Source organism: Felis catus, chromosome C1, assembly GCF_018350175.1.
Source record: "Felis catus isolate Fca126 chromosome C1, F.catus_Fca126_mat1.0, whole genome shotgun sequence".
Classification (NCBI taxonomy): domain Eukaryota; kingdom Metazoa; phylum Chordata; class Mammalia; order Carnivora; family Felidae; genus Felis; species Felis catus.
Genome location: NC_058375.1, coordinates 162,217,237 through 162,240,503, shown reverse-complemented (window position 1 = coordinate 162,240,503; position 23,267 = coordinate 162,217,237). Strand labels below are relative to the sequence as shown.

At 41.1% G+C, this 23,267-nt stretch overlaps 1 protein-coding gene across 1 annotated transcript in view; it reads left to right on the top strand.

Moving 5' to 3' along the window:
• The first annotated feature begins 8,685 nt into the window (after nt 1-8,685).
• The window catches only part of SP3 (Sp3 transcription factor), a 59,800-nt gene continuing 45,218 nt past the window's right edge, over nt 8,686-23,267 (top strand). Inside the window, exons 1-4 of the mRNA XM_023259468.2 lie at nt 8,686-8,825; nt 9,449-9,600; nt 10,144-10,266; nt 18,252-19,611. Coding sequence (XP_023115236.2) covers nt 8,819-8,825; nt 9,449-9,600; nt 10,144-10,266; nt 18,252-19,611 — 1,642 coding nt within the window. The 5' untranslated portion in view covers nt 8,686-8,818. The remainder of the gene's footprint in view (nt 8,826-9,448; nt 9,601-10,143; nt 10,267-18,251; nt 19,612-23,267) is intronic.

The following is a 23,267-nucleotide window of genomic DNA, read 5'->3' as shown; positions in this document are numbered from 1 at the left end:
GGACTCGAACTCATGAACTATGAGATCGTCAATGAGACTGTGTCCTAAGCTGAAGTCTGACACTTAACCAACTGAGTCACTCAGGCACCCGAAGAGATTAAGAGAATTTTTAGTGCTTGAGGAAGTCAAGGTGACAGGAGGCAATTAAAGATAAGATTTGGGGATTAAATTTAGAGACATGGCTGAAGTTCCGAGAATGGCTCAGCTTCCAGAGGATGAGTTTTAAAGAGAAGTTCAGGAAATCAAAAACTGAGTCTGAAGTAATGTTTTTGTATTTAGGACCTAGGAGGAGAAAAAGAAACTTGAAAGCTGCACTGTCCAATATGGTAGTCACTAGCCACACACAGCCATTTAAATTTAAATTAGTGAGTATTAAATACAATGAAAAATTCAGTTCTTTGGTCATACTCGCTGTATTTCAAGTGCTCAATAGCCCCACGTGGTAGGTGCGAACAGAGTGCTTCCATCATCACAGATAACATTACTGGACAGCACTGAGAAGTAATGGAGAAATACTCATTTGGGAGAAAACCAGAGAGCAGATGACCTTTGAAGGGAGGAGAGAGTTTTAAGGATTAAGTGTCAAATGCTAAGAAACCTGAAAAAGAATGAAAATCAGTGCGGATGGGGAACCCATGGTTTTGCAATGAGGAAGTCCTTGGCAACCTTTCAGACAGCAATTTTGAGTAGCATCGTAGGCACAGAAACTGAGTATAGCATTAAATTAGGGAGGCAGTAGGTAGAAAGTTATTGAGACCTCGGAGAAGGAAGGGAAAGAAAGAAAGGACAATAATTCAAGAAAACTTCAGAGTCACAAGGAGGCTTTTTAAGGATGGGGAGACTGTTCATGTTTGAAGTTAAGTGCACCTATGAAGATGGTAAGGGCTCCATCTAGGAAAAGCTCCCTGGTTTTTCTCTTTATTCTCACATTCACGATGCTCAGAACATTCTCCCTTCTGGTACCAAATGTGCATGTTTATGCCCACACCAACCAACACCAGTTGAGTGCCTTACAGTTCAGTTCAGTTCTGGCACCATCCACCTGGAGTTAGTGTCAGACCTCATGGTTTAAGGGTTCAATCTCGCAAGACTGTCCTGATGTTAGAGACCAGTTCACCAGTTTTTTGGGTTTGTCTTTCTTTCTTTCTTTCTTTCTTTCTTTCTTTCTTTCTTTCTTTCTTCTTTCTTTTTGTTTTTTGTTTGTTTGTTTTGTTTTGTTTTTGGGAGAAAGCGCCAGGGAGCATGTTCCTATGGGGGAGTGGCAGAGGGAGAGAGGAAGAATCGGAAGTAGGCTCCATGCCCAGCAGGGAGCCTGACATGGAGCTTGATCTCACTACCATGAGATCATGACCTAAGCCCAAATCAAGAGTTAGACGCTTGACAGACTAAGCCACCCAGGTGCCCTGAATTGCAAGTGCTTTGGACCAATAGGCTATAAATCAAGGTTCCCACAACTTCCTCCTAGGATTAGATAATTTGCCAGAATGTCTCATGGAACTCAGGGAAACACTTACTTACCTTTACCAGTTTACCACAAAGGATGCAGATAAACAGATGAAGAGACACATAGGGCAAGACAGGGCGAATGGGGGGCTTATCTTCCCTACTCTCTCTGGGCATGCCACCTTTCTAGCAACTTCATGAGTCAGCAACCTGGAAGGCTCTTCAAACTCTGTACTTAGAGGATGTTTATGGAGCCTTCATCACATAGGCATGTCCAATTATTAACTCATTTTCCAGTACCTTTCCAGGGGGTGGCGGTGGGACTGAAAGTTCTAAGCCTCTAATCATGGCTTGGTCTTTCTAGTGACCAGCCCCTGTCCAGGAGCCCACCCCAAGTCACCTCATTAGAACAAAAGATGCTCCTATCATCTAGGACATTCCAAGGGATTTAGGTGTTCTGTGTCGAGATCCAGGGTCAAAGATCAAATATTTGAACACAAGATGTACCTAGAGTTAGATGTACCTTCTTATCGCTTAGGAAATCACAAGAGTTTTAAGGGCTCTGTGCCAGGAGCCAGGTGCAGAGGCCAATATATGTTTTTTCTATTATTTCACAGGCTTCCAAATCCATGCCCTACACTTGTTTCTCTTTTTAGCTCTGGGTTCAAATTTACAATAGTCTCTTAGATATCTCATGGATATTCTCCTAGCCCCTCCAACTCAACACATCTGAAATGAAAGTCATGCTTGTCCAACCCATACCCATTCCCAGTTTTTTATATTCCTTATTCTAACGCATCGTTCCAGTTACTAAAGCTGGAAAACTTAGTCATATTTGAATCATTCTCTCCCTCCCCTCCACTCCTTCAGTCAATCAGTTGCCTGGGCATGTTTATTTTACTACCTCTGCCATAGACTCATTTATTAATTTATTCTCTTTGTTTAAAGTTATGATTATGAAGTATTTCAGGCAAACAGCAGTAATAGAGGACAATACCAGAATAACATACTCAGCATAACTTAAGTAAAACTTGCAAATACAAAGCCTCTTGAGAAAGCCATTCAGATCTCATTCTCCTCTCCACACCCAGGGTTGTCACCACTTAAAATTTAGCATTTGTGGGGCGCCTGGGTGGCTCAGTCAGTTAAGCGTCCGACTTCAGCTCAGGTCATGATCTCCCAGTTCATGGGTTTGAGTCCCACGTTGGGCTCTGTGCTGACAGCTCAGAGCCTGGAGCCTGCTTCGGATTCTGTGTCTCCCTCTCTCTGCACCCCCCCTCCCCCCAACTTGTGCTCTCTTTATTTCAAAGATAAACATTAAAAAAATAAGATTTAGCGTCTATCATTCCCATGCAAGATGTTATAGTTTTATTCCACATATAGTGCAGAATATAAGTTGGTATGTTTTTCAACTCCATATATATAAAGTTTATACTGTTTATCCGGCTGTAACAAGCCTTTTTCACTTAACGTTACTGAGATTTATCCATAATGAATCATCTTTTTTCATTTATTTTAAATGTTACTTAATGAATACACCATAACTTATTAATCATTGTGGATTATACTATATATTATAAATACAATATATATAGATGTATGTATATGTATAATTGCATTTATTTTGTACTCCACCTCTTGGGTTGAAACGGAATGATGACATGGTGTGACATTTCAACCATTTTAGTGGTAATTGGAAAACTTCTATTCCTTCAGGTAAAAACTGTTTTCAATACTTTATACAGTTCTATCCACCTTTTTCCCCGCCACCTGATTCTTTTTTTCCCTTTTCTCTTACTTTCCGTAACTAGGCCTTGGGTATGGTTGGCTGTTTTGGGAATACAGTTCGCCCTTGAACAACATGGGGTTAGGGGCGCTGACCCCTTTGCATAGTTGAAAATCTGCATATACCCCTACAACCTATTTTAAATCCCCTACAACTTAACTATTAATGGCCTGCTGTTGACTGGAAGCCTTGCCGATAACATAAACAGTCGATTAACTCATATTTGGTATGTTATATATATTATACACTATATTCTTACAATAAAGTAAGGCGGAGAAATGATATTAAAAAATCATGAGAAAAAACACTTACAGTACTGTACTGTATTTACTGAAAAAAAAATCTGCGTAAAGTGGACTGATGTAGTTCAAACCCGTGTTGTTCAAGGATCCACTGTAGTTGATGGATATGTCTGGATTACAGGATTAAAGAATAGAAAAAATTCTGTTAAAGGACAGTGAATCATGAAATAAAGTATGAATATAGTTCAGGTTGAAGGTTGTTTCTCATCATTTAAGGACATCATACCTTAGTGGAATCAGGCTAGTAGTGTCATTTGTTGAGTATGGCTACCTCATCAATTTGCTAATTTACAACCAAGGGACTTTCTAGCATTTTATATTATTCTAAGAAAGGCAATTAAGAAGACGCTATAATTCAAAGACACATTTTTTTTAAAGTTTATTTTGAGGGGGGGCGAGGGGCAGAGAGGGAGAGAATCCCAAGCAGGTGCTGCACTGTCAGTGTGGAGCCTGGTTTGGGGTAACACGGGGCTCAAACTCAGGAACCGTGAGATCATGACCTGAGCCAAAACCAAGAGTTGGATGCTTAGCCGATTGAGCTGCCCAGATGCCCCATTTGAAGACAGATTAACAGGGTAGAAATACATAAACTATCTTTTTTCAGAAAATTGCAATGACTCAGAAATCTGTCAGCGCACTTAGCTTCCTAGACTGACATTAAGATGGTTTCATAAGTGTTATGGGCAATTAGAAAGTTTAGAATATCTAGGTATGTCAATAAGTTAGATCAAGAGAATGAGATCCCTTGAATTATGAAAAGATGAGTCCTTTTGTACTAGGATGCTATTCATTAATGAATGAATGAATGAATGAATGAAAATGAGGGTCTAACTTACTTGGGAAAAGTGATTTTGAAAGAGGAGGATTATTATAAGGTTGAACAAATTTTATCATATAGTATTTATTGGTTTAATTCATCATTTGTTTTCCCACAAGATAATTATCTTAACAATCTTTCTGCTTAATTTTAAACATCCACAATGTGTTAGGTATTGGTTAGAGCATTCAAAATATGATGATGACACATGGAGTTCACACCCTAAGACTTGCTTTAAAGATGATCTTCCTCAGGGTTAGGGTTAGTTCATTTGGTTAAGCATCTGACTCTTGATTTTGGCTCAGGTTGTGATTCCTCTTGATTTTGGCTCAGGTTGTGATTCCGGGGCTCTGCGCTCAGCATGGAGCCTCTTTTTCTCCCAGACCCATCTCCCCCCTTGTGTGTTCTTTCTCTAAAATAAAAAAAAAATTAAATGATCTTCCTTATACATATGTACCTATTTTATCTACTTTATTGCATATGTGTATGAGGGATTTGTTTGTTTTTGAGTATAAATCTCTACACCGACTGTGGGGCTCCAACTCAGGACCCTGAGGTCAAGAGTCCCATGCTGTACCATCTGAACCAGCCAGGTACCCCTATTGTGTTTTATCTTTTCTTTTTTCCATAATAGGTAGATGAAACTCTTAAACTGGTGATTTAAGAAAACTTGATATGTTGATTGGTGAAACTGACACACGTGGGTTTAAATCCTGATTCTGCCACCTATTTGAAAAATAACACAGAACAAGTCCCATAATCTTGCTTAACCTCAGTTTCCTCATCTATAAAGTGGTAAGTCTGTGATACATATCTCCTAAGGCTGTGAGGATTAAAAATGTGAAGGAGTTGGCACATAGGAAAAGCCCCAAAATACTCTCTCCTTTGGTAGATTAAGAAAAAATAAGAAATATGTCTTTGAGGTATATATTTTTTGTTTTTCTTTTTTGAGGTATATTTTTAATAAGGTAGGGAAGATAGAAAGTATGAAGGGGGTTAAGTATACTAGTCAATGTCAACCAGAATGTTTCTGAAATATGATAGTGATTATGTAAATAGAACTTGAAGATTCTTGAAATCCAGTGTGAACAGGTTAAAGAGATCCAGGGGTAGGTAAGAGGAGGGTCACAATCATAGCAACAAAGGTTATGTCAAAGAGACATTGATTTAGGTATAACTATTAAAAATTGCCATTTAGATGAAAATGGTTGAGTATTGGCAGTTTCATATGGTCCACTTACAGACGCTCAGGAAGGAAGAGAAGCAGTAGAGACTATGAGGGAAAGGGAAGAGCCCTTCAGCTGTGGCGCAGTTCATCGGGGCTGTTGCTGTTTTTAATCCAGAATGGCTAGGCTCTTACAGATGTGAATCCAGCATTATTTAGTAGCCTCTTCTCTTTGTAGAGAAAAAGGGGGTTGAAGATGGGTTAAAGTTCATGGATTGGGTGTAGAAATCTTTTAGGCCCTTTGACATTTATGTTTCCAAAGGATTTCAGAAAACTTTACACAAAGACATAGAAGATACAAAAATAAGTGAGGAAATTGAGGATAAAGGAAAATATAGTAACACCCAGCTCTCCTACTGTGATGTAAAACAGTGGCCAGCACAGAACTTCCTGAAATCATCTTTGCAAAGGAGAAAGTATAAATGATGTCCAGCATGGTGCTTCCCTTCGTAATAAGCAACTGCAGTTCTGGATTCTTATGTAATGTGGCAGTAGATTCTACTGAGAAAACCCTGCTATCTTTTAATTAACATAAGCTGTACTTCAAGATTTGACTACAGTGCTGGCTGGAATAGCCAAGAAAAAGGTATTCTGTCCAGAGACTGTCTTCATTTCCAGCCTTAAGATATTGCATGACGATCACTCTTTTAAGTGGGGGCTGAGGGGGTCCTCTGAATCTGATTATGTAGTAGTAATACTTTTGGTATATATAGCTCTTAAAAGCGCTGCATTAAAAGCAGAATAGTTAGCTCTGGTAGGTTATTTTCCCTTTTCAGAAAGATTAAATGAGTGAGGTATTTTTGCATCTTGTCAGAATGGTCTATGAACCAAAGAGGTTTGAAAATGATTTCTGCATTCCATTTGTCAGTTGGCACCAATGAGGAAATGAATTCCTGTGGCCACTTTGCTCTCTATAGGTGGCTGGACTAAGACTTTGTAAAAGGGGCACGTAGGTGGTATCTTAGACTCATAAAACACATTGCCACTCTTAATTTTTTTTTTCAACACTTATTTATTTTTGGGACAGAGAGAGACAGAGCATGAATGGGGGAGGGGCAGAGAGAGTGGGAGACACAGAATCGGAAACAGGCTCCAGGCTCTGAGCCATCAGCCCAGAGCCCGACGCGGGGCTCGAACTCACGGACCGCGAGATCGTGACCTGGCTGAAGTCGGACGCTTAACCGACTGCGCCACCCAGGCGCCCCATCACATTGCCACTCTTAGAGAAACAGCTGAAAATCCCTCTTCTAGGGACAGAATGATCCTCTATCCAACATATCCATGCCAGAAAAGTGGCAATACCGTGACGTTCCTCCTCTCCTACTCCACTTTTCTCAGGTCTGTCCTCCTCTCCAAGCCTCCCATTCCTCCCTCCATCCCAAGCCAGCTTATTCTGATGCTTTAATTTTCCTTTAAAAAACTTAAGGGTAAAATAGTACAGCATTTATGCTACTCGCCTTTTAAAGTTATTCTTCTATTTCAATATGAGACCAAAGGTCTTACTATTAGATGAGATCAACTTGAAATTCTGAATTTCAAGTCTTGTTTTTGCATGTTTGTGGTTTTTAGGTTATTTCCCTAGAAGTTATGTCTTTTGTACATTAAGTGCTAAATATAGTGTTTTTGATCCTATGAGTATAGATTACAAGTACAAGTGGCTTAGAATCGAGGTGCAAATTTAGTGTCTCACAAACGGGCTAAGAATTGTATTTAGTTAGCACACACAAAATCTAGTTCAATTGCTTGGACTGCACAACTCTATCACACAAAATACAATAATTGAAACATTAATTCTTGTTTGAGTTAGTTTTCTAATAAAAAGGGTTATTGTGGACAGCGTTTCCACCTCTTGAATTTAACCTTTCTTGGCAATTAGATCTAAAGGTCATACGCAGAAATGTTAGTTGGCAAAACACACACACACACACACACACACACACACACACACACACACACAAACACAAAGCCTAAGCATTACCCTCCCTCCGGGACAAAAGCAAGATATGAAGGGTGATTAGGACAAAGTAGTGTTAAACTAATCCAATACGTGAAATGAGATTTTAAAGTAAATAACTAAAATGTTCCAAGAAAAAATACTAAGAATCACTGTTTTTAAGATGTTGGTAATAGTTGGTGGGTTTTTTCAGATGTTGACTTGTTACCAAGACGATCCAAAAGCAGGGAATAATATATGTTTGACCAGCAAAATGATTGAGTGGATTAAAAAAATTATTCTGCCCCGTTGAATATATATACTCGCTACGTACCAAATGAGATACATTTTAAGTGCCTGTTTTGGTGCCACTGGCCAGAATGAAAAAAGTTCTCCCGTTAGTGAGGTGAACTGAGATTTTTGTTTTCAATGCCTGCCTCCAGGGTACGTACAAGTGGGAGACGCGTGGAAAACCTGGGGCTAAGGGGGATGGGAACGAGATGGCTCTGACTGTGAATCTAAGAGCTGAATGTGTGAGAGAGAAAATCCTCCTCCAGCCTCGGAGGGGGTGTCTCCCCCAATACCAACTCCCTCCCCCCGGGCTCGTGGGGCGGGTCTGGTTTGCTCAGCAGCTGCAGCGGCCGCAGCGGCAGCCCCGGGGCTGAGCGGCGGCGGCCTTCTGGCAGCGCAAAGCGGCGGCTCCGAGAGCGTGAGGCCCTGGGGAGAACCGGCGGAGGCTGCTGTCGGGATGGAGGAAGCGTCGAGTGGAACCGGGGCCGCCGGGGACGGATTTCCTCCCCGGCCCAGCTCTCTACAGCTTGGCTGGGCCTGCTCCAAGCACCTGCGAGGTGAAAGAGGCCTGCGTCTGGGGCCTGGCAGCGGCAGCCGGCGAGCAAGGCGGGCACAGCGGGGTAACAGTCGAGCCGTAGCCGCTCTCGGGAACCTACGCCGCCACGGCCGCTTATTGTCTCTCTCTTTCCACCCGGGGGCAAACAGGAAGCGCGCCGGCTGACCGAGCGACTGACGGGCATCCGGGCCAATGAGCACTGCCGACCAAGAGCGTGGCGGCGAATGAGCGCGGAGAAGAGAGGCGGGACTTCCGGGCGGGCTGTCACCCTCTTCCCCCCTTTTGGGCTGGAGGCTCCACCTTTTGTGTTTCCCGCACAGTCAATCAAAATAGGAAAAAAAAATCCCCGGACCGCTCCGGCCGTGTCCGCCGCCGCTTCCCGCATCCTCTCCCGCCGCCGCCGCCTTCGCTCCTCACCATGTGTAAGGCGGCGGGGAGCCCCGCCTGAGGTGCCCTAAACACACTATGACCGGTACGTAAAGCCGAGAGAGAGCAACCCTTGCTGCCGCCGCCGCTGCCGCCGCCGCCGACCACAGCCAGCCCGGGGCCGCCGCCGCCGGCTCCCGGCCCCGTGTGTGCGACCGAGTGTCTGTGAGAGGCAGAAAGCCGCACTCCCTTCCGCCTCCCTCCCCTCCCGGCCAGCCACCGTCCACCCCTTAAGCCCCAGCAACGCCGTGTCCCTGCCGGGCCCTGGGGCGGGCGGCCCGGTCCGCCGGGAGCGCATCCCCCCGTGTGCGGGCGCGGGCGGCGGGCGGGCGTGTGTGAGTGACTGACGGTGCGAGAGGAGCGAGCGCGAGTGAGAGCGAGCGGCGCGAAGGGAAAGGGGAGGAGAGGAGAGGAGAGGGGGCAGGGGCAGCGCGGGGAGGAGGAGGAGGAGGGAAAGAGGAGGAGGAGGAGGGTTACAGGCAGCGGCGGGCGGGGGCAGCAGCAGGAGAGGAGGAGGGATCCGCCGCCGCCGCCGCCGGGGGGCGGGTGGGGGAGGGGAAGGGGACTCGGTCCGGGCTTTCGGAGTAATTTCGCCTCGGCCCGCGGGCCCCCTCCCTCTCCTCCACCCGCCTTCCTCCCCACCCCCACCCCCCCGCGCTGTGCCTGCAGCTCCCGAAAAGCCCGTGAAACAAGAGGAAATGGCTGCCTTGGACGTGGACAGCGGCGGCGGCGGCGGCAGCGGCGGCGGCCACGGCGAGTATCTGCAGCAGCAGCAGCAGCAGCACGGAAACGGCGCGGTGGCGGCGGCGGCGGCGGCCCAGGTGAGGAGCGGCTGAGCCCCGGCCCGGCTCCCCCCTAGCGCCGCTTTCTCCTCCCCTCGCCTCTCCCCTCCCTCCGCGCCTCTCTCCTCCCCTCCCCCCGCCCCGGGAGCTGCCCGCCCGAGGCGCCAACGCTCCGACCCCGCCCGCGCTCCCCCTCCCGCCGCCTTTTTGTGAGTGTGTGTGTGTGAGTGTGTGTGTGTGTGTGTGTGTGCGCGCGCGCGCCCGCGTGTGTGTGTGTGTGTATGTGTGTGTGTGCGCGCGCGAGCGTGAGAGCGTGTGCGCCCTCCCGGGGGTGGGTTCCGGGCGGAAGGTGGAGGCCCGGCGCGCAGCCTGCCGCCCGCCTTCCCGCGGACGGTGGAGCTGGTGTGCGTGCGAGCGGGAGGACTCGAGCCGGAGTCGAGGAGGAGGAGGAGAGCGCGGGCTGGCGCTCGCCCGGGCGCAGCCTGCGAGGACCGAGGCGCACTTCCTGTGCGAGCGGCGGCCCGGCCCTAACCGCCACCCCCTCCCCCTGTCTCCCTCTCTGAACCCGCCCATCGGGGGTAGGACACTCAGCCGTCACCGCTCGCCCTGCTGGCCGCTACCTGCAGCAAGATAGGGCCGCCATCGCCGGGCGACGACGAGGAGGAGGCGGCTGCCGCAGCCGGGGCCCCCGCCGCCGCCGGAGCGGTAAGTCTCGCGCGCGCGGCCCGCCCCCTCCAAGGCCCTGGGCCCGCCATCCCGGGCCTGCGGCGCGCCCGCCTGCCCAAAAGGCCTCCCGGGCGCCCGCGTCTTCCGCGATACGGACGGATCGCGCAGCCGGGGCGCCCTTTCGGGTTCCTTCGCGTGCCTCTGTGGATCAGAGGCCAGCCCCGGCTTTCTCTAAATTGTCACTGTGGCGCCTCGATCCAAATTCACTACAAAATGAAGTCAGAGAGGGCGGGGGTGGAGGACTCCAAAATGGATGTTTGAGCATTTCATATCAGTGCTGAAAACTCCTTCGCTGAACACTACAAAATTTTCAAGCACAGCCTATCGGCCATAGATAGTATCAACTACAGAGGCAGTGTCTTTAGTTTCTAGTGTTTTTGAACCTGGAGCTTTTTCTGCTGCAACTTACTAGTTCTTACTGATTTAAACCTTAAATTGCTAAAAAGAAACCAAAAAAGGAATGAAGGTTTAGTCTTTGAATTACCTTTCTGTATGCAGCAGTGAATACTTTGTGAGTGCTTTTTTTTTTAGTGGCCATTCTAAATTGATGAATTTTAGTTTTTGCAGATGACTTAAATTTGTGATTTTTCGTAAGTGGAGTAAGTGAAACATTTAATTCGCGACGGTTGAAATCCGCGAAGTTACTTAGACGATACTTTGGCTTTTGAAATTGAATATGGAATACCAGTGTTAGAAACAAAAGTACATGTAAGGAATTGTATTTACATGCATACTAACGTATACTGTACTTACAGTTGAATGTGATTGGCAGAGCTGTATTTCCATTTTGTTATGATTACCGGTCTGATACAATGTGATGGGATCCTGTTTGTAGTGTTTTTAGTTAGGGGGCAGAGGGTGGAGCTGGTCAGTGTGTTTCATGAGTGCTTAATACAAATTAGCTAGACAAAAATTTTAAGACAATCAGTCGTGAATTTTATCTGTTTGAATCGTCGCTGTTGTGTTAAACATGTGGATGTGTTCACTTGTTAAATAATTAAAACCTCTCCCAGTTTTTTTTTTTTTTTTTGAGGTGGATTATGGGAATTGGTTTGTGTAGAGATATTTTGAATAGTCACTATAGACAGAAAAGTTTGATACTTGGCATAGTCTGCAGGAAATTCTTAGTATGTCTAGGCACTAAAAGTGAAGCTAATGTTAAGCTATATTGTTAAATATTGTATTTGTATTTTTAGTGCTTCAAATTATGTTGTAGAGGTATATGAGTAGTTTTAATGTCTTAGAAAGTATTTTAGGTTTTGTGCTTTTGTAAGCTGATTAAAATGTAAAAGCATAAAATTATATTTGTGAGAGGCATTGTTACTTTTAAACTTATGGATTGGTAAGCATTTTTTAACGAATTACTCCTCTAGGCCCATAGAGCCAAAACAAATGGTTTATCTTAAAAAAACCACTGTACAAGTAAAATTGTGAAGCAGAGTGCTTCTACTTTTAAGATATTTTCAATTAGAACAAAAACTTGTAACCACAACTTAGCAAGTGTATATAGCTCACTGTTAGGGGAGGGGGAGGGGAGGAGTGAAGGAGGAAGTTATGGGTGAAAAATATGTATATGTATATGTACTTGTAGATGGGAATCTCAGCCCTGGGAGCAGAACACTGTCTCTAGTCTCATCCTCCTGTGGCCATATACTTGTAGGGAGCTTGTTTCCTTGCCTCTTTGACTCCTCCTCTCAGTTACCAAATCTCTACTGACATCACATTTCCCGCCAGATGAACGTGAACTAGAATCAGTAGGAGCACTTTTTTCTTTGTATGTTTGGTATGCATGCATAAATTTTTTTCACCGAGTAGAATTAGCAAGACTGGCTTGAGTATGTTTGCCTTAGCAAGTGGGAAAATTAGTTTTCCATTTTAAAAATGAATTTCAGACATGTACATCTCAGAAAATGAAAAAATTTAAGCAATTTTTATGGGCATTTTTTTCTACTTAAAAATGTGCTTAGGTAATCTAACTGTAATCACTCAAATTACTGGGAATCATGAGAGGCCTGTTAAAGAGCTTTTGTAGCTGTGCTTTTTTAAAATTTTATTTTGCAATAATTTTATATTTATAGAAAAGTTGCAAAGATAGAACTGGGAGTTACATTATACCCTTCACCCAGCCTCCCCTAATGTTAATATAAGCATGTTTGTCAAAACTAGGAAAGTAACAATAATACAGTATTATTAACTAAATTACAGACTTCATTCTCATTTTACTTTTTTCCCCACTAATGCCCATTGTCTGTTCCAGGATCTAATCCAGGGTAACACATTGCATATAGTATTGTGTATGAAATCAAGTGGAAATGTACACATAAAATTCAACTTTATGCTAGTTGAGTTTGGTATTTTAAGATTAAAAGGGCATTGAAAAGCCAGTGAGCTACACTGGAGATTTGTTTTAAGTATTTTGAATTTAGAATTTGTTATAATATGTTAGGGGTTCTTTCTGGATCCTGGCCAAGAATGTTTGGTTACCTTCAGACCAGTGTTGAATAGGTCTAATCATAAAGCATTCTCAACTGTAATGTTCCACAGCATGGACTCCCAAAGTTGGTTTGATGTCAAAGCCCTTTGTGTACTTTATTATTAAAAGTTGTTTAAAAATAAATCAAGAAATATAAGAAGTAGACGTTTATGTCACATTAATTTGTCCAATCTGTATTCATGTGAGTTTTTGGGTTATTTATTTGCTTATTTCATTTGTACTTCAAGTTGTGATCAGTTAATTGGGTAATTGTTTTTATTTGAAGTTGGTTTGAGTTCTTTAGTGTTCCTTGAAGATTTTAAGAAACTTGAGTCGTTCTTAGTTTCTTTCCACCTTAGCTTCACACTTGTTTTTGTTTCCAGTAACACTTTGTCCTTGCCGGGTTCTGGCTTTCACAAAGCCATTTGTGGGAACTGAGAAGTTAATAATCCTTTCCAAATGCTATGCAATAAGTGCTATGCATTTTTCCCCCCTTCCACAGGTATTATCTGAGAAGATAGCCTCTTTTTTTTTTTTTCCCCCCGTTCAACTGCTCCTCCCCCCTCCATTTTTATGCCTGGTTGCACTGGAGAAAGCCCTTGTAATGAATTGCTATAGCAACGTCCTAGGGCTACTCTTGGTTTTGGTCCTTTTTATGGTGTGATTATGTGTTTATGTACAGAGGGAGACCTAAGAGTACCTTCAAGTTACAACTTTTTACGATAATGCCAACTTCCATGTCAGCTTGGTGTTTGTTAGTTGTCTGATAAGAATATGAAGAGTTACTGAGACAAACACTGGTGGATTTTTCTTGAGAGTTATCTTGAACCTAAACCAAATGCTAGTTCTTGCCTGGGTTATGTGTTTTTAGGTCTCTCTTCTTTTGTTTCTGTAGTGTTTCCAATAAGCCTAACATTAGTGTTTCCAATGGCTTAACATCACATGTTTTTACTTTGGTCTCTTGATTTTATGAATCGTCATCTCTTTGAGTGGGGTGCTGCTAATGAAATTTCTCTTACAAATGAATGGGCTTAGTAAAGGCTCTATAGTTTTGAAAGTTTGGGGGGACTTACTGTTGAATTATGGAAAGAAATTGGTTTAAAATTGGGAGTTTTTCATAGAAGACTTTAATATCTCAAGGTCAGTTTTATTGATCCATTCTGTCATTTTCTTTGCAGCGATTTTAAAGTAAATACTTTTAACTATTCATTCAATAAATATTTACTGATCTTTATGCCAGGGATTGTACTAGGCATTCAAATCATGCTGTGTCCTCATAATCTGAGTAATCATAATGATAGGATTTTAGGATAGTGCTTTATAGCAGAGTGGTTTATAGCATAGTGGTTTATAGTTTATAAAGCATAACGCTTTATTTTGATTCTTAAGATCCTGTGAGGTAATAATTTTCCCTTTTTTTTTTTTTTAAGTTTTTAAAACTTATTTTGAGAGAGGGGGCGTGTGGGCTCTCTCGCTCAAACGGGAGGGGGATGGGGAGGGGGAGGGGCAAAGAGAGAGGGAGAATCCCAAGCAGGCTCTGTGCCCTGTCAGCGCAGAGCCTGAAGCAGGGTTTGAACTCCAGATCGGTGAGATCCTGAACGGAGTCAAAATCAAGAGTGAGTTGCTTAACCAACTGAGCCATTCAGGTGTCCCAGTTTTCCCATAAAAAAAATTTTTTTTTAATGTTTATTTATTTTTGAGAGAGAGAGACAGACAGACAGACAGACAGCACCAGTGGGGGAGGGGCAGAGAGAGAGGGAGACAAAATCTGAAGCAGGCTCCAGGTTGTCAGCACAGAGCCCAACGCAGGGCTCGAACTCAACAGCTGCAAGATCATGGCCTGAGCTGAAGTGGAAGGCTTAACTGAATGCTTAACCGACTGAGCCACCCGGGTGCCCCCCACCCCCATTTTTTTTTTTAATTTTTTTTTCAACGTTTTTTTATTTATTTTTGGGACAGAGAGAGACAGAGCATGAACGGGGGAGGGGCAGAGAGAGAGGGAGACACAGAATCGGAAACAGGCTCCAGGCTCTGAGCCATCAGCCCAGAGCCCGACACGGGGCTCGAACTCCCGGACCGCGAGATCGTGACCTGGCTGAAGTCGGACGCTTAACCGACTGCGCCACCCAGGCGCCCCCACCCCCATTTTTAACATAAGAAAATTGAGTCCTGCTTTAAATCACACACAATCCCACAGTTTTAGCTAGAAGTCAGTTCTTTTCTTTATAATGTAATATACTTACCTCCTCCAAACATAATTATGGCTTAAACCATGAAAGTCTAATAGTTTTCTGATTCAGTGTTTTTCCTCCAATTCTATTAAAAAAATTAATATTGGTAAATTTTTTAAAACTAAATTGATTTCGTTTAAAAGATCCCTTTTGCCTGTCTCTTGCTTAAATTATTTGTTGCTGTTTTTCTTCCCTCTGGGTTTGTGCTTCATAAATGTTTCTTATGTATGCATTTCTCCTTAGGTTTATTCAAAAAGTTCAGATGCATCATGCTGTGTTACTTAACGTTTGGGGATTTCCCTTCAATTAATGACCTGCATTTTTGGGAAAAGTGGTGCCACAATTTATTTTATTTAACTTCTGGATCCTTGGATAGTACTTAGTCAGATTTGTCATTTGAGTAGTTATATTTATTTTCAAGGAATTTCTTGACTAAAAAGCTGTTCACTGATGGTTCATTATTTGCCTTTACTACTATTTTGTAAAAAAAAAATACTTCAGATGCCATAAATTTGACTTTTTTTAAAGAATGAAAAAAGATAAAATGCCAGTATGATAAAACAATCTGTACCTGAGATACTGTATTCTTTGATATAAGTTGAATAATTGTAGATTTAATGCTGGTCAAAATTCAGAGGTGAACAACAACCTTAGGAAGATAAAGGTTGGATATTAGACATATTTTAGTGTAGATTTCAGTATAAAGTCTAGATGTAAATGTCTTTAGATTATTTAAGATGCCAAGAAACTGAAATGAAACATGAATTATTACTCAGATATTGAGAACGATGACTTAAGCTTATAATTCCTATACCAGATAGAAGTTGAAGAATGACATGCAACTTTAATGACTGGTCTTCATTTTAGTGATTTAAGTTTGATAAGTTTAAATGTTTGTATTTAAAAGATGATTATTTTAGTTGAAGCTTACACATTTGTACTGGGTCCCACAGTTTATCTGTCTTTAGTCTCTTCCACCTTTCTTTCAGTCTCCTTCGCTGGGCCTTAGTTTATCTTTATAAAACACAGATCCTGATTGCATCACTTGCTTAAAAACCTTTTATAGCTTTCATTTATTATCTGCAGGATAAAGTCCAAACTCCTTAGCAGGATCTACAAAGCCATTAACTACAGGCCTTGATAAAAATGTCTTGTTCCCCATTACTTTTCTCTATGAATATGAGCCTTTTCTGGATTCTCTTGAACTCCACAAACTGTCCATTCTTTAGAATTTCCTTTTGTTTGTGAATATTTTTTTATGCCTTTATTAATGCCCCTATCTCTCTTTCCTAGATGCCTACAGTGAAATCATAAATTTATTCCAAGAGTACTTTAAATATCTCGTGTGATACCTCCCCCCCCCCCCCCAATCTTCTATGTTCCCCTTCTATGGCTAGTGCACACCTATATTCACATAGTAGTAGCATGTATTTCTGTGTCTGCTTGGATAAGCTAGTGCACACCTATATTCACATAGTAGTAGCATGTATTTCTGTGTCTGCTTGGATAAACTGTGAACCATTTAAAATAGAGAGTGTGTTTCATGTGCTTACTCAATGCTTATTTCAACTTGGCACATATGCTCAAATGTCTTGAATTGAGTTAAACTGTGGTTCATCCATTGAAATACATGCTTTTCAACTATGCATCTGCATGAGAATTAGGTAGTGAGTTTCTTTAAGAAACTTTTAAAATCTGGTTCTACAATATTTGCATTAAGTTTTGTGGACTGGTTTATACTGAGAGAACAGTATGTCTTAACTGTTTTTTATGGTCATAGACCTCCTTTGAGAATACAGTGTAACCCTAGATTATCCTTCTGCTCCCCAGTTGTACTTTCTCAAAAAGTTGCTGTGTTATTTTAGAGGATTCAGACATCCCTTGAAGCCCAACCATGGGTCCTAGGTTGAAAATGCTGGACTAGATTTGCTTATGTTTTCATTGTCTAGTGATAAGCATAGTCATAGGAATTCACATATAGATGAAGAAGGAAGTGGCATAGGAATGACTTTATTTTGAGGGTAATTCATATAAGGTCTTATTCTCTGTGTCTTTACCCTTGATCTTAGTGGGAGACAAGTTTGGTATGAATTACAGACCTAGGTTCTGTAGTTAGACTTGGCCTAGTTTTAAATCCTATCTTGGCCATTTGATAGCTGTGTGATTTTTCTCAGTTTTTCATTTGTGAAATGAGAATAGTGATAACACCTACCTAACAAAATTGTTGTAAGGAGTAGATGATAATAATCTCATAAATCACTATCATAGTACTTGGCATTAAAAGAACGGCTCCAATGTGAGACATTACCTTTATTTTCTTAAAAAATTTTGCCCTTTGATGTTGATGTGTAAGATTTTATTGCTTTCTGCTTTCCTGTGTTGCTCAATCTGTAAAATATGAGGATGATAACTAAATTCTGTTACGTAACAGAATACACAATGTATATGTCTGTCATTTTCCTGCGAACATAAATAGAGTGGTAGATAAAATCATGTCTGTATCCTCCAGCTTTTAGATTCTGGAAAAACCTTTCAGGTGGAGTGACTTTGCCATGTGGTCACAGGGCAATAATCTTTCCTCATTAAAAAATTTTAAGGTCTCATATTTTTTTTGTAGTTCATGGGAAAAGTAAAGAATATGATGGCTTGCTAATGGAATAGTCCTAGCCAGGAGTTTACTCTGGAGGACATTAATATGTGCCATAAAAGGGGAGCTTTAATAGTTTGACTTAAGGTTTATAGCAGTGATACACAAATCTTAATTTTTCTTATTTAGGTGATTTGATAACACTGTACTGGTTATGTTTCCTTTTTGTACACAAATATAACGTACCTGATTTAGTGATACGTATCTTAGTATATATATTTTTTGAACTCCTCAGTGTTTGTGATAATGTTTGGTTTGAGCGGTTCATAATCTTTTCTAGCCACCTGTATTTTTATTTATTTAACTGCATGGATTAGAGATCATAGGTGAGGGAATAGAAGACCAGTTTGTGGTCATAAAACAAAGAATACTCTGAATTTTTTTCCTGCTCAAATAGCATGGGTTATCTTTGTAATAATTAACAAAATTGGAAATAATAGTAAATATTATGGTTTATATAGTACTGTCTCAGTATTTGAAGTCTACTGTGTTACTAAGAGAACTTTTAATTTCAGGTAGTAGGATTTATGTCAGTTTTTAAGATTTTTTTGAGGATTGATTCAAATATTTCACAGACATATATCGCATAACATTTTTTGTTTTCTTTATCCAGACAGGCGATTTGGCTTCTGCACAGTTAGGAGGAGCACCAAACCGATGGGAGGTTTTGTCAGCCACACCTACAACTATAAAAGATGAAGCTGGTAATCTAGTACAGATTCCAAGTGCTGCTACTTCGAGTGGGCAGTATGTCCTTCCCCTTCAGAATTTGCAGAATCAGCAAATATTTTCAGTTGCACCAGGATCAGATTCATCAAATGGTACAGTGTCCAATGTTCAATATCAAGTAATACCACAGATTCAGTCAACAGATGGTCAGCAAGTTCAGATTGGTTTCACAGGCTCTTCAGATAATGGGGGTATAAATCAAGAAAGTGGTCAAATTCAGATCATTCCTGGCTCTAATCAAACCTTGCTTGCCTCTGGAACACCTCCTGCTAATATCCAGAATCTCATACCACAGACTGGTCAAGTCCAGGTTCAGGGAGTTGCAATTGGTGGTTCATCTTTTCCTGGCCAAACCCAAGTAGTTGCGAATGTGCCTCTTGGTCTGCCAGGAAATATTACCTTTGTACCAATCAATAGTGTCGATCTAGATTCTTTGGGACTCTCGGGCAGTTCTCAGACAATGACTGCAGGCATTAATGCCGATGGACATTTGATAAACACAGGACAAGCTATGGATAGTTCAGACAATTCAGAAAGGACTGGTGAGCGGGTTTCTCCTGATATTAATGAAACGAATACTGATACAGATTTATTTGTGCCAACATCTTCTTCATCACAGTTGCCTGTAACTATAGATAGTACAGGTATATTACAACAAAACACAAATAGCTTGACTACTTCTAGTGGGCAAGTCCATTCTTCAGATCTTCAGGGAAATTATATCCAGTCGCCTGTTTCTGAAGAGACACAGGCTCAGAATATTCAGGTTTCTACAGCTCAGCCTGTTGTACAACATCTACAACTTCAAGAGTCTCAGCAGCCAACCAGTCAAGCCCAAATTGTGCAAGGTATTACACCACAGACAATCCATGGTGTGCAAGCCAGTGGTCAAAATATATCACAACAGGCTTTGCAAAATCTTCAGTTGCAGCTGAATCCTGGAACCTTTTTAATTCAGGCACAGACAGTGACCCCTTCTGGACAGATAACTTGGCAAACATTTCAAGTACAAGGGGTCCAGAACTTGCAGAATTTACAAATACAGAATACTGCTGCCCAGCAAATAACTTTGACGCCTGTTCAGACACTCACGCTTGGTCAAGTTGCAGCAGGTGGAGCCTTGACTTCAACTCCAGTTAGTCTAAGCACTGGTCAGTTGCCAAATCTACAGACAGTTACAGTGAACTCTATAGATTCTACTGGTATACAGCTACACCCAGGAGAGAATGCTGACAGTCCTGCAGGTGAGTCTTAAGTCATGTCATGCCATAGATCAGTGATTTGTTAACCTGTAGGGATATTTTTTGGTTTAAGGTGTTTTCAGTATCTGGGTATCTTTAAAGGTGATGATACATTTCCCTATGTTTGTATGAAAGGTAGACATCAAAGTGTCTTCCAGATTGTTCTTCACTGAAAAGTTTTGAAGTCAAGGATTCATTTCTCCATTATGCCAAGTATGTTTGTAGTTTTTCCCCAATTTTATATCTGTTTTCACCTTTGATTGGTGTTGATTGGTGGCATTACAAAATTTTTATTTGGCAGGTAAGGTGTGTTGGTTGTGCTTAGTGTGATGTAAGTTAAATGTTTTATGCATTATTTTTGGTTGGGGAATTAGGTTGGCATGGTGAAAACATAGCACTGGGAGCCAAGACTGTCTCCCCTACTACCTAGCTGTGATTTTGGCCAAGTTACTTTTTCTCTTACAAACTTGGTTTTCTCATTATATAAAATGGGGTTGTTGGACTAGGTGACTATATCTAGGGTGCCTTCCAGACCTAAAATTCTTTGATTTTGTGATAGTTTATTCTTACAGGTGTGTAGCTGAGCATTAAATTTAACCGTGCTAGATACATGGTTATTGATAGTATGGGTAGAAATCTCAGAAGTCTATTTTTCGAATGTTGTGTAGAAATTAAACAGTTGTAAAAGAGATGGTATCATTATTACTTTAATGTTCTTTAGATAACGTTTTATTGAGTGTTTTGATGTGCACTAAATCCTTAGTTTTACTCTTCTATTTTGTATTTGGGTTATTGTGTTGATTGTACTACTATTATAACCTGAGTGAGTCAAAGATTCCAAACTCTTACATTAGGACACTTGAATTTAATTTTTTGAAGTAATTCCCATCACCATAGATACTACTTTTTTTCTTTGAAGAAATTTGTCATACATGCTTAGAAAATCAGAATTGTTCTGAAGCCTCAGATCTGTACTTGGCAAGACTTTAATTGCATTTGAGCCTCCTGAAGCAGTGGTTTAGAGCAGCCATTATAAAAGCATGGTCTGTGGATCCCTGGGGGATCCCAGAAACCCTCTCAGAGGTCCTTGATGTCAAGGACACCACTTTTCATAATACTGATGTTATTTGCCTTTTTCATCATGTTGACATTTCCCTGATGGTGGCTAAAATGGCTTCTGTCCTGGCAAAAATGAAAGTAGTACCACTTCCAGGCTTGTATTCTTCATGACCATGTGCTTGCAGTTAAAGAAAAATGCTATTTTCACTGAAGAATGACCTTGATGAACCAGTCAAAATAGTTGTTTTTACTAAATCTTGACTCGAGTGCTGCATGTCTTTTTTAAAAAAATAGCTTTACTGAAGTACAAGTCACATACCGTAAAGTTCACAATTCACTCTTGAAAGTATATAATTCAGTGTTGTTTTTTTTTTAATGTAATCACACTTGTACAGCCATCATCACCATCTAATTTTAGAGCATTTTCATCACCCCGCAAAAAACAAACAAACAAACAAACAAAAAAACCCATGCCCATCAGCAGTCACTCCTCATTCCCTCCCTCCTCTTAACCCCTGGCAACTGTTAGTCTACTTTCTGTCGCTTTGGATTTGCCTGTTCTGGATTTGCCGATTATTTCAGATAAGTGGAATCATGCATTTTGTGGCTTCTTTGTGTCTGACTTCTTTCATTTAATATAATAATTTCAAGTTTCATCTGTATTGTAGCCTGGGCCAGTATTTCATTCCTTTTTGTGGCTGAATTATACTCCATGGTATAGATATACCTCATTTTACTCATTTACCTGTTGACAGACTGTGTTTCTACCTTTTGGCTATTGTGAATAATGCTGCTGTGAACATTTGAGGACAGTTTTTATGTGGACATGTTTTTATTTATTTGGGGTATATACTAAGGAGTGGAATTGCTGGATTGTTTGGTAACTATGTTTCACATTTTGAAGAGCTGCTTACCAAACTTCTTCCAAAGCGGCTGCACCATTTCACCATTTTACGTTCTTACCAACACCCGTTACTATCTTTTTTAATTTTTTTATTATTTTTTTAATGTTTATTTATTTTTGAGAGAGAGACAGTGACAGAGTGTGAGTGGAGGAGGGACAAAGAGAGAGGGAGACACAGAATCCAAAGTGGGTTCCAGGCTCCGAGCTGTCAGCACAGAGCTGGATGTGGGGCTTGGACTTACCAATGGTGAGATCATGACCTGAGCCAAAGTCGGATGCTTAACTGACTGAGCCACCCAGGCACCCCTCTTTTTGATTATAGCTATCCTAGTGGATGTGAAGTGCTGTCTCGTATTTAATTTGCAGTTCCTGCTATGTCTTTGTAATATTCTTTGTGACAAAATGGGAAGTATGCTTTAATGAAGCAATTTCTACGTCATACCATAAACAAGATGATTATGTTTAAAAAAATTTCTTTTCCAGTTGTGCAGTTGTGTGAGTTGCAAGGTGAACTAAATGCTATTTTTGTGAAAGAGTGTTTTTACTTGAAAGAACAACTGACAAACTATGGTTATTGAGAGACTCATGTATTTAAGTGCAAATATTTTCTCAAAAAAAAAAAAAAAAGATTTAAGTGAGCCTATCACTTAAGGAAAAAAGCCTAACAGTATTTGCTACCAATGATAAAATTTGGGTTTTCCAGTGAAAATTAGAATTTTGGAAAACTCAAGTTTATTTCTGTGAACTTGATTGCTTGTTAATAATTACTTTTTTGATGAGATGGATATGATATTAATAAATAGGATTTGATACTGTATTATAACAAAATGTGCCAACATTTGGAAGATCTGTGTGATAACTCAGTGAACCAGTAGTTGTCAGATAACCAGTTCGTGTTACAAAATCATGCAGCAGTAAAAAGATCCATTCAAAGTTTGAGATACACCTGTAACAAGTGTATGGAAAGTTTATCAATATGGTTTCAGATTTTACACTGCCACTGACTTATAAGAAACTGCCACTTGTCAAGTTTGATACAGTATCAAAGAATACCCACAATTGACTGAAAGACAAATTATTTCTTCCTTTTCTAGCCACGTATCTTTGTAAGACTAGATATTCTATGCTTCAGCCCAAACCACATGTTGCAAACAGATAGAATGTAGAGGCAAGTATGAGACTCTAGTTGTTTTCTTTTAACCTAGATATTCACAAAAATGTAAAACATGTTGTCTCATTAAACTTTTTGTTTATATTTTTGGAAAATCATTTTTCATAAAATGTTAATTTATGTTGACATAATTTACTATTTTTAAACAAAACAGTTACAGTTTGTCATAAATTTTAATATGGTAAATATCAAAACATGTAACCTACACAAAGTTTTGGAGACTTCAGTAATATTATAGAGTTTAGAAGGAGTTCTGAGACCAAAAAGTTTGAGAATGACAGACTTCTGAAGATTTAGCTGGTAGTTTTTCGAAACCAGTTTTTTTTTTTGTTTTTTTTTTTCAACGTTTATTTATTTTTGGGACAGAGAGAGAGCATGAACGGGGGAGGGGCAGAGAGAGAGGGAGACACAGAATCAGAAACAGGCTCCAGGCTCTGAGCCATCAGCCCAGAGCCTGACGCGGGGCTCGAACTCACTGACCTCGAGATCGTGACCTGGCTGAAGTCGGACGCTTAACCGATTGCG